Source organism: Toxotes jaculatrix, chromosome 18 (assembly GCF_017976425.1).
Source record: "Toxotes jaculatrix isolate fToxJac2 chromosome 18, fToxJac2.pri, whole genome shotgun sequence".
NCBI lineage: Eukaryota > Metazoa > Chordata > Actinopteri > Toxotidae > Toxotes > Toxotes jaculatrix.
The window spans coordinates 14639863-14657564 of record NC_054411.1 but is presented as its reverse complement, the minus strand read 5'-3'; the positions used below and the strand labels follow the sequence as shown (position 1 = coordinate 14657564).

The 17702-nt window shown below is 40.9% G+C and overlaps 2 protein-coding genes across 6 annotated transcripts in view; one reads left to right on the top strand and one right to left on the bottom strand.

The window, feature by feature from the left end:
• Window positions 1-13329, bottom strand: part of clec16a (C-type lectin domain containing 16A) — a 35359-nt gene extending 22030 nt beyond the window's left edge. Inside the window, exons 1-10 of one of the 5 annotated variants that reach the window (XM_041061610.1) lie at window positions 13111-13329; window positions 12175-12303; window positions 11084-11217; window positions 10464-10612; window positions 7911-8016; window positions 5321-5326; window positions 3885-4008; window positions 3393-3567; window positions 2126-2176; window positions 1791-1907 (exon numbers count right to left, since the gene is read on the bottom strand). In XM_041061610.1, the coding sequence (XP_040917544.1) occupies window positions 1791-1907; window positions 2126-2176; window positions 3393-3567; window positions 3885-4008; window positions 5321-5326; window positions 7911-8016; window positions 10464-10612; window positions 11084-11217; window positions 12175-12303; window positions 13111-13184 (1065 nt within the window). In that variant the 5' untranslated portion in view covers window positions 13185-13329. Of the gene's footprint in view, window positions 1-1790; window positions 1908-2125; window positions 2177-3392; window positions 3568-3884; window positions 4009-5320; window positions 5327-7910; window positions 8017-10463; window positions 10613-11083; window positions 11218-12174; window positions 12304-13110 lie in introns of those variants that run through there. The other 4 variants (XM_041061606.1, XM_041061609.1, XM_041061607.1 and 1 more) reach the window with 4 other exon arrangements.
• Window positions 13330-13605: 276 nt separating this feature from the next.
• dexi (Dexi homolog (mouse)) lies at window positions 13606-17432 on the top strand. Its single transcript, XM_041063398.1, has 2 exons — window positions 13606-14566; window positions 14750-17432. The coding sequence occupies exon 1, from the start codon at window positions 14124-14126 to the stop codon at window positions 14391-14393; it is 270 nt and encodes an 89-aa protein (XP_040919332.1). The 5' UTR covers window positions 13606-14123; the 3' UTR covers window positions 14394-14566; window positions 14750-17432.
• Window positions 17433-17702: the final 270 nt, after the last annotated feature.

Genomic DNA, 17702 nt, shown 5'->3' with positions numbered 1-17702 from the left:
GTTTCATCTACAATAAATCAAACAATAACAGAACAGCAGTTCTATCTGATGTGGTGAACATAGTCCAGCATGCATGCAGACAAAAAAAAAAAAAAATCTTCAGTACAACTTCTTATTATCTCGCCAGTAATTAGAAGGAGCTGTCATGGGCTTTTACCAGAAAAAAGAAATTATGGAGTAGTGCAAATGAACTTGCCTGCAAACACGCAGAATGACCAATGCATGGAAGTAAACACAGGTACGAGCACATGTAAACAATGAACAAGAACACAAAGACTGATATGCCAGCAAATATCCCCATCCGAATTAGAAACAAGATTTCAAGTTAACTTGTGGTTCATGTTTAAGACTTGTGGTTTATGTTAAAGGATGTTGTTCCTTTAACTATCAAAGTCCCTGTGTGGGCTGCTCAGTAGCAAAGCAGCAAAGAGCAACTAACGTGAAAAAACACAGGAACTAATACAGAGAAATGAGCAGGATTAGCGATCACAAAAAAAAAAAAAAAAAAAGCACAACCATGAAACCATCTCAAGTCTCTCAGGACCATGTCAGTGCCTTCTCTATATAACTGTCCTCTAATCTTTTGAAAATTGCTGTGCTAATGCTTATAAATGCAACGTGCCACCTTCACAATGCACAAACTGCAGAAACAGAGAGAGGCTCAATGAAGAGCTGGCACACACTAGCTTGGGTTTGGCTGTCTCCTGTTGTGGTAGGCCAACACTGCTAAGATATCACGCCTCAACTCACATTCACTGAAAAGGTAGGCTGATTCTTACAACAGCCACAGAGCTGAGACACACACATACACACACGCGCACACACTCACAGCACAGAGAATAACCACAGCGATTCTCAGAAACGCACACCCACCTGGCTTTACAAACAGATGGTCAAAAAAAAAAAATCAAGAAGTGTGGGGGGGGGGGGGGGGGGGGGTAAGGGAAGAGAAACTGAATCAAAGGAGGAGAAAAAAAATGGGAGGAGAGAATTAGAAAATGAGAGGTGAGGGGACTCACATGGGGAAGGTAAGGGGGAGAAAAGGGGAGAGAAAAATACAAAGAGGAGAGGGAAATAACATGAAGATAAAAAGGGAGGTTCAGAGAAAGACGTTAGAAAACTGAGAGAAGAAAAAGCAGACACAATGTTTCAATTCAAGGCCTCGACAGAAGAAAAGGTGGACATGAGGAAGAGAGAGAAAAATGGAAAGACAAAAAAAACAAACAAAAAAAACAGTGTAGGTAATTTGCATGTTGCTGCCTTGATGTGAGTGAATCATGGAGAAAACCATGACCCTGCGATCTCAAAACCACCTACATGCACTTCTCCACGGTGTGTGTGTGTGTGTGTGAACGTACTTGTTGATCTATCTTTGTGAGGACCAATTTGAGCAAAGACCTTAAGGAGTGAGGACATTTTGGGAGAGTGAGGACATTTTGGTCAGTCCTCACAACTTTATAAGGCTGTTTGAGGGTTAAGGTTTTAGGGTTCAGGTCAGAGTTGGGTTTTGGTTATGGTTAGGGTTTGGCATTCTGTTCAGACAGTTATGGTTAGGGTAAGGGGCTAGGGAATGCATTATGTCAATGAGTGTCCTCACAAAGCTATAATTATATGTGTGTGTGTGTTCATTGTATGTTGGTGGTTTTTCATCATGTTTCTGCGAGTGCCGTCTATGTCAGATATGATGTGTTTCTGGTTTGCATGTCGGCCTGTACAGTGTGTTATTAAACACGTTGGAAGTTATTGTAAATGTTTTTCTGACTGTGTACGTGTGTGTGAGTGTGTTTTACCGTGTTTTTATGTGTGCTGTGTATATCGGTCTGGGCCGTGAAGACAGACAAGTCTCCGTTTAGAATGACGTCGGCCAGAGCGTTGACCAGTGGCTGATAGTGGATGATCAGAAACACCTGGAAAGCACACAGACAGGCTCTAATTATTTTCTTAACTGTCAAACATGTCCCTGTCAGAAAAAGCATTTTGAACAGTGTAAAAGGTTTTCCTCTGTACAAACCTTCACAAAATATCACAAAAAATATCTCTCTCTTTAAAACTCTACTAGAAGGCAATGGTCTGCTGGAACAGCCTTCTATTAAAAGCACCTAATCTATTTGTGTGTGTTGCTTACTTGAGACAGCAAGTAGAGGGACACCTGAGGGTTAATTTTTCGCTCCTCGGACTGAAAAACAGAAAAGATAAAAGGCAAAGTCAAGGGTGCCTATCTAGCAGTTTCATAGTCATTACATGATCTGAGTTATAAAATGCATAATGAGCTGAAACTGGGGAGAGTGAAGAGAAACAAACCCTAGAGCTGCAATAATTTAATAGTTGAAAGGACCCACAGGTGGTTTGGCATGTTCAAGCTAAATGCTGAAACGTTCTCAGTGATACGCCCACCTTAAAATGTAGTGCTATGCCTGCCAAAGCACACATCCAAATTTACAGCTCTTTATGAGACTTTATCATTTGATTTGTAAAACAACCTTTTGTTGTGAAAGTTTGTGAAACAACAAAAGGCTGTGAAGGGAGGGGTGAACAACTTTGTTGATTTAACTGTGTGCTTGGCGCAAGAGAGCACTGAAAGTGGGATAGCTTGTCACACATACATTCAATGCATCATCAGGACAGATCCATGAATCGCTCTATGGTTTTGCCACCACTACAACTCCAAAATTGAGCAACCAATGAAAATCAGAGTGGACATGTGTTTCATTATGATGCATTTGCTCTGTTGAGCAAGTTTCAAGGCGCTGCCAGGTGATTCTGATAGTGTGCTAAAATGAACTGAAACCAATGGGCCCATGGACGGTTGGAAAACTGCATTTAAGCATAACAGTGCCACTTCCATGAACTGGGAAATGGCTATCAGCAAGGTACAGTAAGTCATAAGCACATAATGGAGTGATTGTGCAAAACTACTGGTGGAGTCCTTCAAGTTATTAATCAGGCAAAATGCCAAACATTCACTGGGCCCACTTTCTCAAATGTAATTCACTGCCTTTGTTTTATTATCATTGTAAAATTAATATCTTTGGGATTTTGATAAAGCAACAATCAAAGTCCCAAAGATATTTCATTTACCATGACCTTAGACTGTGATAGGCCTTTTTCACTTCCACTCACTTGTCTGACATTTAACAGACTACACAATTCACTGAATAATTTCACACAAGCACACACAGTTTCCCTGACGTGTGTGTCTTTAACACACTGGCTTAGGGAAAAACACATACAGGCCAAGGTGTTATAACAAGCCATGTACTAAGAATTTGGTGCTATAGTGGTTGAGAAATGAATGGAGGCAGACGCTTTGATACAACAAAGGCATTCTACTATTAACCTTTTAATGTCAGCGTAACCTACTTCATGTAGTCATGCACATGAGGGTGACGTACCGTCTCGGGGCTGACCAAAGAGTACACATAGAGGGGCAGGAACAGGCGGTTGAGGAGATGATCTGTCAATACATCATTAAGGAATTCACAGTTGATAATGAGGATGTCATTCAGGTAGTGGAGGTGGTCAAGGTGCTCCGCTACCAGGTCACTTAACTTCCCCCTGTTCTTATGTCTGGAACACAACAAAGATAGGCAGACAGAGAGAGAGAGAGAGAGAGAGAGAGAGAGAGAGAGAGAGAGAGAGAGAGAGAGAGAGAGAGAGAGAGAGAGAGAGAAAGAGAGAGAGAGAGAGAAAGAGACAAAATACATGACCAACAATACAGGAAAAACTATTTCATAAAACAGTTTATACAATGCATCATGCCCTTGTGTAGAAATGCCATGTATTGAGCACCAAAGTAATGGTTAAAAACCAAAGGCAGCCCTGACCCCTACAGGCCACAGGCAGAACTGCACTGAGAAACATTGAGAAAGATGGATGGCACTCACTCTTCGTCTGTCTGCACACACTTGTCCAATTCGATGACGTGGCTGCCGATAAACCACACCAAGTTGCTGAAATATGGGACCGCTGTCTTATCTCGGATGTAGTGCAGCATGTGCTGGTTGTCCACTGGAAAGATTAGGGTCAGGAAGTCGTTACCAAGGCTGCCCACGGCGTTGAATGCAAACACACTCACACACACGCACACACACTTTGTGATCCCGGAGAATTACCAGAATGTGACAGTTAAATATGATTTAAAACAAAAGAAAACATCAAAAATCATTTAAATTAAGAGACAAATTAACAACCACATGAAGTCAAATTAGGTTCAGGAAACTCCAAAGGGAATACCACTGGAGTGGGATTAAGAGGAAAGCCAGTCCGGTTTTACACTGAAACAACAGCGTTGCCAGAGCAGCAGGGGTTTCTCATGCTGTAATTAGACAAGTAAAAACAGATTTTCTGTCTGTTTAATCTGAGTCTGTGATCTGAGCCAGGATGTCAAATCCACTGCTGCTTTCTTAAGCAGATACAAGAAATTTGTTTTTATGTAAACAGGTCAGTAGAAGTAATCCCTGTGTCCTCAATGCACACTGCAAAAACAGCTATGAAAAGGAAAATTACAGAGCAGAAAAATCAGAGACATGTTTACTTCAATGAATGTCTTTGAGCTGACTGCAGCTTAACTTCTGTTCTGTGATCGACAGCTTATCTGACTTGAAATGTGAACAGCCGCGGCGTAGCGACACTTTCAAATGTAAATAAGAGCTGGCCGTTATTTCACAATGCCTATCCACACTGGCCAAACTGAGACAAGTAACGAATGAGCAGTTAAATTCAGTTAATGAATTGCCAAAGAGCAGGAAGAAAATGGACAAATCACAAGGTGCCACTACTCAGAGCCACAGTGTCATTCCAGCTTCATCCAATAGGGGGTGAACTGAGAATTAACACAGAGGGAGATACTGACTCAATAACCCCAGTGCCCAAAACTGTCAACAACCCATCAACATAAATAACAAGCAACGTGAGGCTCAGCTGAAATTAAGTCTGTGGAACAACTAACCCAAGAAAAACCAAATTAAAAAAAGGAATGCAGGTTTTTCTCCATGTATGAAGGTGGGTGATACAGAATGGTATACGAGAACCAGATTCACAAGGATATTCATACCAGTACATTTATAACAAATACACCATTAGGAACAAATAGGGCTGGGTATCAACAAACAGACATGTGATGTCTAATGTCACTCATTTTAAAACAACTTTTAATAATAGTAATAAATTGGAGTCATCAAAGTCAGTCCATATGACAATTCTCCTATTAAAGACAACTGATACTGATGGAACTGGCAAAAGTATAAAGACATGAACAACAATACATGTTCTTACAATACCCAGCCCTAAGAAAAAGACTGAATGAATGGAACCAACTTACATGAAACTGGAGTTAGGCAGATGGGGCGCGCAGAGGGAGGAGGGAGGAGAGAGACAAGGAGAGGAAGAGTAGGAGGAGTGGTTGTTGAAGAGGAGGAGGGAGAGGGGGAAACAGACACAGGGTTAATGTGACTAAAGGGGTGGCTGTGGAGGGAGGGGGGGCTAGAGGTTGGGAAGGACCCTGCAGGTATCTTAACAAATAATCTACAATCAATGACACACCTGGAAAAGGAATATTTTTATTTATATATATATAATTACTGCATCATGTAATTGTCATTGTCATTAAACAAGTAGCAATGCCCCCCCCCCCCTCCCCCCCACCGCAAAAAAAAAATTGTGTAGTACAATAATTGGACTAAAACCGAGACTAACTTGATTAGCTACAATCCTGAGTAAAATCCTTTTCCAGCTTGTCATGTGCTGCAGTGCATGTTCCCAAGGAATCAGTAGGAAGCATCAAACAGTGACATGTTCAACATCATGATGTTGAAAAACCCTACATTTACAGTAGTTTTCACTGCAACATATTACTTCATTGTTTTAACATTTGTGCCTAAAATTTAATTTGCAGGGGATTTCAAGTGTGATTTTTTTTCCTCACAATAAATCAGTTTTCTTACATCGTCTGTACAGCACTTCAATTGCATTGTTGTTCAAAAGTGCGATACAAATAAACTAGCCTTGCCTTTCACTGCATAAAATCACAATGTAATTAATAGTCTGCATTACAGCAGAGTCCTGAACCACCAGGAACAGCTGTCACACTGAGTTGATGCTTCCTTCTCAGTCAGATTCCTTACTATAGAGTAGCCCACGGCCAGCCCAGCAATGGTTTATTTCCCACACCACTAAGTTACTTCATTAATGACTTGTATTTCTACTGTGGTTAAAGTCAGTTGTGTCAACTGTGATGTCAAAAGAAACTGAGGTTGGAGGGCGCAAAGTGTCACATGCAGGACAGGACATATCAGTGCAGAGACAGACAGGAAGCCACAGCTGATTCGCTGCAGTGACTGTATGTTGAGGCAATGTTATGTTATGTGTAGTGAAGCATGATGTAAGAGAAAACCCGCCCAAAGCACCAGCCACCTCCCCTGGAGTGTCAGCAACCAGCTCAGAGGCCTTGAGGAGGCCAGAGGGACGCCAGGAAGGAGAAGGACGTAGCATAGTGCACAAAGCAACGCAGCCATTAGAAAATTCTTGTTGTTCATAGACTCACTGCTATACTGTGGCAGCACTCTGCAGACTGGACATTTAGCTTTTAAAAAGAAACTACAGTGCTTATGTGTACTAGATTTATCGTTGAAGGGCTTTCACTAGGCCACTTTGCATGCTGGGTAGTGTGGACTTGCTGAACAGTTAGTTCACTTGCAGTTAGTAAATATGTGAATGTGAGGTCAATGAAGTGGTGATGCTAACAAGCTGATTACCTGCTGATTCATATGTCCTTGGATTATGACAATCTCTAACATCTGATATTTCTTTTTAAATGTGGTCTTTTTGCATCTAACAAAAAATATTTCATTATGTTCTTATTATAAATCTCAAGCATAACTTAAGAATAATACATGAGAATAAAAACAAAACAATAAATGGACTTCAGGTGCGATATGTGAAAACATCAATTATATAAAGATTTATAGTGTGTACAGTATGTAGTTCTAATTACAAATGTGAATGTGAGCAATAATGAAAGCATATTTGATATTGGCTGACACACCGTGCACATCACAGTCGGGTTGTTGAAATAAAAACAGAAGCAAAGGGTGAATGTTAAACAGCAGATGCTACTGAGTTAATGACAAATGTGTAGAATAAGAAAAAACGATCGTCTGAATTAGTACTTGACATTAGGAAATAAAATCCTTCATCTGTCCTCAAAACAACCAACCATCCCCCAAAGAGGCTTGCTCCTAAACAACCCACTGAGTCTGAATAAACTGTAAATATTTCTACATAGTTTCTGTAATTCTGCCATTTCAGCTGAGTGTTAGAGGTGAACAGCTTTCATCTGTCGTGTTATGAGCAAATGTTTACTGAATTTCCAGTCTGTGCTGTAAACCTGCTGTCTGGAATATCACTTGAATAAACCTGTACCTTATGCCAGATGGTATTGCTGTAAGAAATAAAAAAAGCACTAAGATGCACTAAAACTGAATGTAGCCGCCCTGAGGGCTGTTTAGAGACACTTCTTTGGCTCTAACCATGTTGCTGCATATAATGAACAGATTAGTTGCACAACCTTTGGAAAACCTAAGAAAATATGTTGAATGACACCTTAAAATGTATTATTTGGACTGTGTTACTTCTGGGGAGCCACTCTTTTACTACACTGTTGTTTTATCACTTACAGTAGAAGGCAACAGAACATTTCAGGCCAGAAATTCAGCAGACTGTGTATTTGTGTGTGGTTGTCACAGCATTACCTGTTAGTCATGCTCATGCACCAGAAGCAGCTGCAAGAAGAGGGAAGGAGTACAAAGAGAGGCGGCAGGCAGTCCCAGCATCCCATGAGTAAGTGTGTGTGTTTGTGTACGCGCACGTGTGTGCATGGTTAGCATGTGCGCATGCGTGTTCCCGGCACTCACCTTTGTAGACGTTGAGTGTGATGGTGCGGACTGCGATGCGGACCATGCTTTCAGGGTGGTTGAAAAACTTAATGGCCTCGGTGTACAGGGCAAAGTCATTAGTGTGCTGTGTGTGGGAGACAGAGAGGGGGGCGCCGGTGAGCAAGGCACGGCATTGCACCGCCGGGCACAGGCCACAAACGACCACAGAGAGAGAGAGAGAGGGCGAGAGAGGGAGAAAGAGAGAAAGCAGCTAGTGGAGACAGGAATGCTGGGCACTGTGGGCTATATTGTTTTTTTTTTTATAAGAAAGGGCTTAACGCACACAGAAAAGTCAAAGTTAATTGGAATTTGTTAGAGAATTAGTGTAAGACAACATGATACTAATACCTAACCTCAAATCCTACAGAATACATAACAAATGTCTTATGATTCTTTAAAGCTTGAATAAATATTGACTTATCCATCCAATATATTTTTAAACTGGAATGGAAAAGTGAGCATGTTTTGTTGGAGACAAAACATGCAAGTTCTAGGAAGAACTTGCATTTCATATAAAGAGATTAGTGGAAAAAAAAACCAAAACACTAAGTTTTTGATTTAGGTCTTATTGACCCATCCTGAAAAATAACAACTTTAAATGGTAAAATTATTCCTATGGATTAAGAACTGGAATAAAGGAGCATTTGCTCCTTACAATCAAACATTACTTTAGATGGTCATCACGTACTAACATACCAGCATGCTGCACTTAGTAAATCTGTGTATGTGGCAAAGTGGCAGCTATGCATCTTACGGTCATCTCTCTCTGTGCCAGCGCCTGATCCTCTACCAAACATTCCTCAGTCACTGCGACCTCCAGCCAATCACAGTTGAGGGTCAAAGAGCAAACAGTCACCCAGAGGTCACAGCAAATGAAGAAATCTGACCCTGACACCGAACCCAAACCCAGAGCACAAACTCTAGTTTTAGATATGTGACTTGTGTAGATCTGACAGGAACAGAGACCTAATTTAGCACCTATCCAATGTCGCCCTCTGGAGGGGAACAAATTATAAATCATCCAATGATAAATAAATCATAATAAATGCAGTGAGAGATGAATTATAAATACAAGTAACCTCAACCCAAAACGTGTTGCTATTGTAAATTGTGTGGGGGAGTTTGTGATGAAATTCTTTTTAATCTCATTTTAAAAGAAATTTACCTTCAGACTGGCCAAAGGCCAGTGAAGCAGCTAACAGGACTGGTATGCAATTTTTCTTTTGTCTGCCTTAAAATATCAGTCATATTATATCATAAATATTAGCTAAAGCTTATATGAGTCTTCAACAGTCTGAGTTAGACAAATCGACTTAGTTTGTTAGTACAAAATTCCCATTTTCTCCCCCAACTACCACTGAGGGTATGTTAGGAATGGGTCTTTTAAAATCCAGTGTGAACAGACGCAATGCTGTTTCAATGTACATATGGGTGTTTGGCTTTAAAAAATGTGAACTTATGATATGAGAATGTATATAGAGAAATATCACACTTTTCATTCCAAAGAGGTAGATTTTGTTTTTTTTCCAAACTTGCAAATAATGTAAATCAATTTTGAACATGAATTTAAATAAAATAAACCTGTTATCTAAATCCACAGAGTCTCAGATCTACACACTGGGTCTGGTTTTGGCTTCAGGGCTAAAGCTACCATGAACAGTACACCAATAACTTTCCCCAGCACACACAGGCCAATGAAAAGGACTACAGATACTGCTGAAACAATGAAGGGCAACAACATCATCAGACATCATTCAGGTGTTCAGTAGTCCCTGGTGTTAGCATCCATTACCACAAGCATACACATACACACACACACACACACACACACACACACACACACACACACACACACACACACACACACACACACACACACACACAAACACACACACTGTCTGTAGGATTGATGACGATGATATTATAGCATTATTTTGAAAATAATGACTAATAACAGTTTTGAAGTTCCGTTTCAGAAAAACAAGACTGTTGTGAGCAGTAGCCACTTTTTATCATTATTCTAATAAATTAAAAATTCCCTCAAATGAAAGTAACATCAACACTTACGTGTTTGTATCAGCTAGTGCAGAGAAAGATGCCTGCTGAGGACAAGGTCTGCAAAAATCAACCAATCTGCACAGGAAGTGTGCAGCTGAAGACTGACGGGTAGAAGTAGCCAGTACAAACAAAGGTCGACTTGCACAAAATGCAAGTGACAGATAATGTTATGGATTTTTTTTTTTTCAACAAACTAAGATTTTTTTTTTGACACAACAATAATGTACAGGAAGTTATTTTGTGTACCACTATAAAATTTCATTATTCTTAATGTTGCCTCCTCATTTAGTTGGTTTTAAAAATCAGTTCCATCTTCATTCTCAGTTTCTCATCTTTCATCTCTTCCTTCCTTCCTGTTTGTCACAGAAAGTGCACAACAAGGGCTGCAGACACTGAATGATAGATCCCCTGTGTTTCACCATTCTTTCCAAGCCTCTTTCTGCCCTCTTATACCCCATCCCTCTGTGGCCTCACCTCATTGTAGAAGAAGTGCACAGTGTGGTTGTTGAGTTTGAGTGACAGGGTCTTGAGGAAGGAGATATAGTACGCCATGATCTCCTCGTCTGAGAAATCAAATTTGTGGACAATGATGGAGTTCACGTGGTTGTTCGACAAGAGGTAATCTGAGGCGAAGAGAAGAGAAGAGAAGCTTAATAAACAATCTGATCAGGCTTGTTCCCACAGAGCATGTTTTAGCAGCGGGACACGTGTAGAAGAACACGCTGGGCGTCTAAAGCTGAGACTGGATAGCTTCACTGTACTGGTTTTATTTTCACTCTACCGTTGCTGGATCAGCAGTGAGGTTGGACTTGGACTGTCTCTACAATTTACCTTACATAATTTATCTAAAGATATCAGCCTTCTGTTTAAATGGCAGCGAATCATCAGTTGTCTGTTACCTAGCAACTACAAAAAAATGCAGCAGGCAAAGAAAGGCAGTGCAACACGCAAGTGCATTAACACAGCCTCAAAACATACCATGTAACCCAGTAAAGCAGCAGTCTCAAAAAGTCTTGAAAAAGTTTTTTTTTTTGCAGGGATATTTCACTGCAATGCAATACATCATGCACGTGTACGTAGACCCAAATACTTACATAAGGATGTCTCATGACTTATGTTCTCAAACAGTATGTTGAGGGTCTGGAGGAGCTGGACGCAGACGTAGCGTCCTGACTTCTGCCGCAGGATGTTCAGGAAGAAGGCAAACATGTTCTTTTCCAGGAAGAAGCTGGACAGGTACACAAGAGACACACATAGGATTAGATCCCAGACTCTGGTACATTACACCATAGAAATGTAATATTTTATTTTAATGTAAAGTTCATTATAATAATGTCCCAATGAGACGGCCAAAATGCCAAACAGTTACTCGTCTAGAAAATTATGAGTGACCATTCACATCTATTCATAATAAAGGATTCCTGATAGCAGCAAGCACTCTTTCAACAACCTCTGTGGATTCTCTGCTCTTCAAAGCCATTTCCTGTTTCGCATTATAAAGCCAGAGAAGGCTACTTCTAATCGAAAACAAAACTCTGTGGTTTCATGGGCTTAAGTCCACAGAAGTGACTGAAATGTTTCAGTGGCTTGGGTTGAGCAGAGTTCAAGAGTGTTAGATGAAACTTGAAAAGTTTAACTGAATCTTTGCGCAAAACATTTTGTGGTGCTCTTTCTGTAGTATGTTAAAGTCTTCTCTAGTCCCAATGCTGCTTACTCTGTGCAGAGTCAGCGTGACAGGAAGCAAATTAGAAATGTCTCTGATACACAGCCATAGATTTGCTTAGCTTTAAACAGTTTGCAGTCTGTGTGAAGGGCAATGTGCTGGCTTGGTTCTTAGCAATGCTGTGATAGAGAAAGAAGGAGCGGGTAGGTTTTCCAAGGGTGTCCAAGTTTAAGTTTCTTTGTTCAAAGATTTCCAAAACCGTAAAATTCGGTGTGGAGCAATCTTCTGTGTCTGATACCAAGGCACTCCTTGTAAATAAATCAGTTCATTGGTTTAAAAGTGTGCATCTGTTCAAATGCAGAGATGGGATGTCATAAAAAGGTATGCAAAATTAGCAAACCTGGCCTTCATGCAAAGTATTTTCAACACAAGTAAATAGAAAGCACGTCACATGCACATCACATCTGCAATCTATGTCAAATCTCAAGGATTTTGCAAACCCTAACACTGCTTGGGACTTACTCAAACACAGAACTGTCATTCTGGTCCCCCCAGATGAGGATTTCCGTGATGGAGCGGATGGTCTCTACCAATAGGTTTCGGTTGTGGTCTGTCACTGTGGTGTTTTTAGTCAGGACATGGTACATATACCTGATGGAGAGAAATGAGCACATGAACATTGTGTACAAGACAGTGGCAAACGCACACCTTTGCTTTAAACTGTGTAAGTTAATTTATGTACAAATCTGTGGTTAAACTTAAGACAGTAAGGTAGAAGGAAATACAGATTGCAGTGATCAAAACACATATCCAGAAACTGCTACACAGACCAGAATAATGAATCAATATATAGGACACTGAGAGCCCCAGTGATGACTTTACTGGGTAACGAAGAAATTGTCTGACTGACAACTGTAAAGCCTGCATTTAAATAAAACTCATCCGTTAAAAAAACAAGATGCCATGAACCCACAAATGCAGCCTCTAATTTTGACTCAAAGGCTCATTGCCAAATAGTGTAATGTGTTAACCACCAGATTAAAGCCCCTATATTGGACACCCACATATGTGTTTCCACATATTTGCCTGGTTAGACCAGGCCAGGACTCTGTGGGCGTGTGCAGACTGAGCTTGCCTCATTTCAATCCCACTCTCTGTGTTACTTTGTTTTACTTTGTTGCACCTGTTGGGATAGGACAACAGTTCAGTTTTAGGGTGGATTTTCATAGTAAGGCTAACAGTTACAAGCTAGATAACATGGTAATCAATGTTGCCAAACAGAACAGAGTAGCCACGGCCACATTTGGCATTATTAGCTGAATGGGCCTTTGGACAGCTACAATTAGTTAGTTTCTGTTGTTTTAGCTGTTAATAACTAGGCTAATGTTAACGCTGACAGTCGAGCTCAACCGGTTATCATACATGCTAACGTTAGCTTATCAGATGCTAGCTACTCACTTCAGATGGTCCAAGGAGTGGATGTTTTTCGATCTTCCCTGTCCTCCAACCCAGCTCCGTGACCGCCCAAACATGGTTGTGGTTTTAAGGGGGCTGATGTTTTTCGCAGGCGCGTTATTTCGCTAAGGTTAGTGTCCGCATCTATCCATGACACCCACTTTCCCGTGCAGATAGCTACTTAGCAAACAGAAGGTGATAGGCGGCGATAGCAGCACTGAGAGGGGAATTACGTAACAGGGTCAGTTGATGGGTTGTCTGGGAGTTGTAGTTCTTTTCCTACGACGGCTACTTGATGACACACACTAGAGCGAGTGGCGAAAAACTACCACATTCACTTTCCATGTTAACAGCAACGTTTAAAGCGCGCGACACGCCCTACGAGGGGGGGTGGGTTCATTTTATTAATTGACACCTTTAAAGACCAATCACATGAATGTCTGCTAAGCGGTGAGCCAATTACATGCCGAGGCTTCAGGTGTCGCTGTTTGTGATCAGGACTGTTTTGATGCAGTTGGCAAAGATGATACAAGAGACGTTTAACCGTAGAAACATCGCCAGAAGCGTGTATTTATGAATGTTTTTCCAGGTGCGGATGTGTATATAAGAAGACTCGAAATACTTTGCTTCCAGAAATGTGCGCGTTTGTTTATGATAGCCACTGTTTTTAGCCCTAGCCTAGGGCAAGGCGTGAATTCCGCAAATCCAAGAATCCAATGTCAAGAATGCGTTGAGCTAGCTAGCATATGTCGATACTGCCCGCTGGTTATTATTAGCTATGAACATCACGCCCTTAAGTCTAGTTGTTTTTTCGTCGTTTTTCTCTGGACCCTACAGATAAAAGCCACTCAGTAGCTGCCTCTCAAATATTGTTTGCTGGTCGGGACGAGCCGAAATGGACTCCCTAGCCCCATCACCCCAGACATATTTCTAGCGGTGACACCAGAAACTCGAGTCCGCCACATCCGGGCCTCGCACAAACACAAGAACCAAAACCGTGGCTGTCTTTCTTTTCTATGACACACCAAATTTATGCCCAGCTAGATTCGGTGGAATCGCTCTTGGACGATCTCCCATATATGTTTTATCTGGGCCTGTTCTTTGTGAACGTCTTGATCCTCTATTATGCCTTTCTGATGGAATACATCGTCCTGAATGTGGGGATAGTATTTCTACCTGAGGACATGGACCAGGCGCTGGTGGACCTCGGGGTGCTGTCCGACCCGGCCTCTGTCCCCTACGACACGGACACAGAGCTGGACGTGTTTGAGGGCTATTTGGAGTGACAAGGCGGTCCAGGAGGAAGACAAGGGAAATTTTAGCAGGTGGTGGTGATGATGCAGAGGTCCGGGATAGGTTGGGCCGGTGTGAACACTCCCTGGTCAGTGATGCGGGGAGAAAGTTCTTCCAAGCGGATTCAGCTGTTGCCTTTTTCTCGTACAGACACATCAGTGAAAAAGTAAGCAAAGTAGGAAAAAAGTGTGTTTTTATGATGGTGACACAAACTGCTTTAACTCTGGTGATTCTAAACACAATTTCATCAAGAAAGCTTAACCAACTTTATGTTAACACCTGTATAAACCTTTAATAAAAACAACCTTTTATGTGATTATCCGTGACACTTGTGTGTCCATGTCTTCAGGTTGTCTCGACTCAAAAGAAGGTAGCCTGAGGAAGAGACCCAGCACCACCGGCCGTATGATGAGAGACTGTCCCATGGAAAGAGCACTCTGCACTGGATCAGCTGTCAGTCAGTCTGTAGCCACTCTAATAGCAATTGACTCTGGTAGGACACTAAGGGGTTAGTGCTGGCATCTATGTCCCTCCCTTTGGACACAATGAAAGATGAAAAGGAAGCACAGTGTGCTGAAGGTTGAGAGAGACCGCTGTTCCCTGTGGAAGAAAAATGAATGTTATCAGAGAAGTTCAGACACAGCAATCAACAGTTAACCAGGCTGTGCAAGATCTGGTGGCTGACTGCAGAAGGAAATGAAATGAAACACTGGCCACTTCAGTCACAGTCTGATTTGCTTCACAGTAAGACATCTCAGAAGAACTGACAAAGTGCAGGAAAACAATGTGCACTGTAGGTCTGTTGCATAAATAATCATTCACAGAACAGCTTGTTTTAACTATTTGTTCTTTTCAGAATACAAAATGCATTGCTGCTTTGCAGGTTCACTCATCCTTGAGGCGTCTTTTGAAGGCATCCATACTTACTGTATGTGTGCTTCAGGGATGTGCACACTCTCAGGAGCACAGTTAGGAACTCTGGGCACACTGGCAGGGCATAAGACTGACACTGGACACAGGCTGTGAAAGTATAGGCTATAGGAGAGCACTAAACTCTTCAAGTTCTCCTTAATAAATCAGGAACATCATACTGCACTTGCCACACTCATCACTGTAATGCAGAAAATATTAACATATGTCGTCTGTTAACCTACGTTACATTAGATAATTGGGGTCGTATGCAAATTTAATTTTTCACATAACAATTAACAGTGATGGATTAGTTATGACAGCTGGACGAATGTGCCAAAACTATATAGTATGAGTAGTGTCAAAGGCTGAAACCTCACATGAAAGAGAACCTCAAAACAAGTATTTCAGATATTTGACATGTTCATTCTCTGTTTGTTGCATACATGTTTGTTCCTACCATGTTAAAAATGTGTGTTAGACACATAGACAAGACTCAGTGCATGATATTGGTTATGTTGGGTTATTTTAGCGAGTCAACATTCTGTTTTATTGCACTTTCTTCTCTTTACCTTGTTATGAATTTGGAATTCATTTCATAAAATGTATATTCTTGGCAGCAATAATAAACTGGATTCAAGCAACAGGGTGTTAAAATAGTTGGACAAATGAGATCATGCACAGAATCAGGTTTTTTTTTTTTAATTTCATTATTTTTATTCCATCCATCTGCGAGATTTGGTCGTGGATGGATGGAAGAAAAACACCTCATGTCAGTGATGCTTGTAAAGGGACAGTTCACTTGATTTACTCGATATTTGTAAGCCTTGAACGTAGTGTACATACCGTTGGTCTGTGAAGAGCACTTACAGCCCTGCTAATTAACGGAACGATTTATGGAGGCAATACACAGGAACCAGTATTTTCTCACAGCATACTATAGCTGTTGACCAGAATAAGCAGATTGTGCATAATAAGCATCACACTCTGGTTGTGGTCCACCAAATAACCAAAGGCGTAACGGATGAAAACCATTTTCAAAGCATTTGTACATGCATGTTTCATACGCCAAACAAGCTTTAGTCCAGAATTTCATCAGTGTTTTGAACATTATACTGTACCAGACAACCTTTCCCCAACATGATTCTGCTCTGTTCATCTGTTCACATGACATTTCGGATCTCACTCTGCCACATTGTGTAATAAATTCAAAAGGAAAAGCCATGGTAAAAGTGAAGAACAGGGAGGTAAAAAAAAAAAAAAAAAAAGGTGCAGTGAGATTGTGAAGTTCAGATTTTCTCCATCAGAATTCCTATTCCATGCAAAGCTGTTTTTCCAAGAATTGGTACTAGAGTTCAACCTGTATACATTACTGAGGGCTGATAACCAAACTCTTTCTTCTTTTTGGGTTAAGGCTGCCACTAAGCAATATTTTATCTGGATATTTACAATGTGTGAATTTGTCCGTGTAAATCAGTATGTCCATAAGAAATCTATTTTTTTGCAAGATATAAATTCCTCTGAAACAGCTAAAGCTCAGGATATTAATAGTTATTAAATATTAAAAATATGTTTATATGGAATCTGATCAAATAGAATCAGGTAAGGGCTTCCTGTGTTCATAAAAACCTGAGAAAGCATGTAAACAGTCTGCATCACGGCGGAAATGGACGTCAACGCTTATATCTTATTTTTTTTTAAGTAAAGCTTAATGTCAGTTGATGATTTGGGTAATTCAAATCTAAAAGTCACTCCCTATCATTCAGAAATCAGTAGCAAGTGAAGCTGTTAAATGTGGAGGATTCTTGTTTTGTATGAAAACTGTTAAGAAGTCACAGGTGAAAGACATGATGCCACGCTGTGTTGGCCCGGTTCTGGTGAACACTCTGCTCACAGCATCTTAATGCATTGAAAACTCTATGAGGACTGTGACAGCCGAAAGCCTTTGCTTGGTTTGTTGGATGTCGTCATCATCATCATCATCAACAACATACAACCTTTACCCAGCACTTATGTCCTTCCTCCACATTTGCTTCTTTGCAGACATGCACATTCAACAATAAGCTACGGATCGGAACAGAGTTTTATTTTCCAATGTGTCTATTTAATAAACTTTGAGCGAATGCCAGCTTTTTGCCTGTTTCTTTAACTGTCATTTTAGATGTCTGTTTGTAGAGTCTTCACTGGTAGCCATGTGCTGTGTTGGTGTCATGTTACCTTTTGCCCACAAGAGAGCATCAGAGAGCCACAGCAGCTTTGATGTCAGTGGTACTTGCTGAAGGAAACCCTCAACAGATCAGACGGGAAGTTCTGGTCTGCAGATTTGTTTGAAGACTATGTCAAGGATCAGTGATCTGATACTTACTGTTTAATTTTCCTTTTAAAAAGGAATT

Coding starts and splice junctions, on each gene's coding strand:
- dexi (XM_041063398.1), top strand. CDS start 14,124: ATGACACACCAAATTTATGCCCAGCTAGATTCGGTGGAATCGCTCTTG.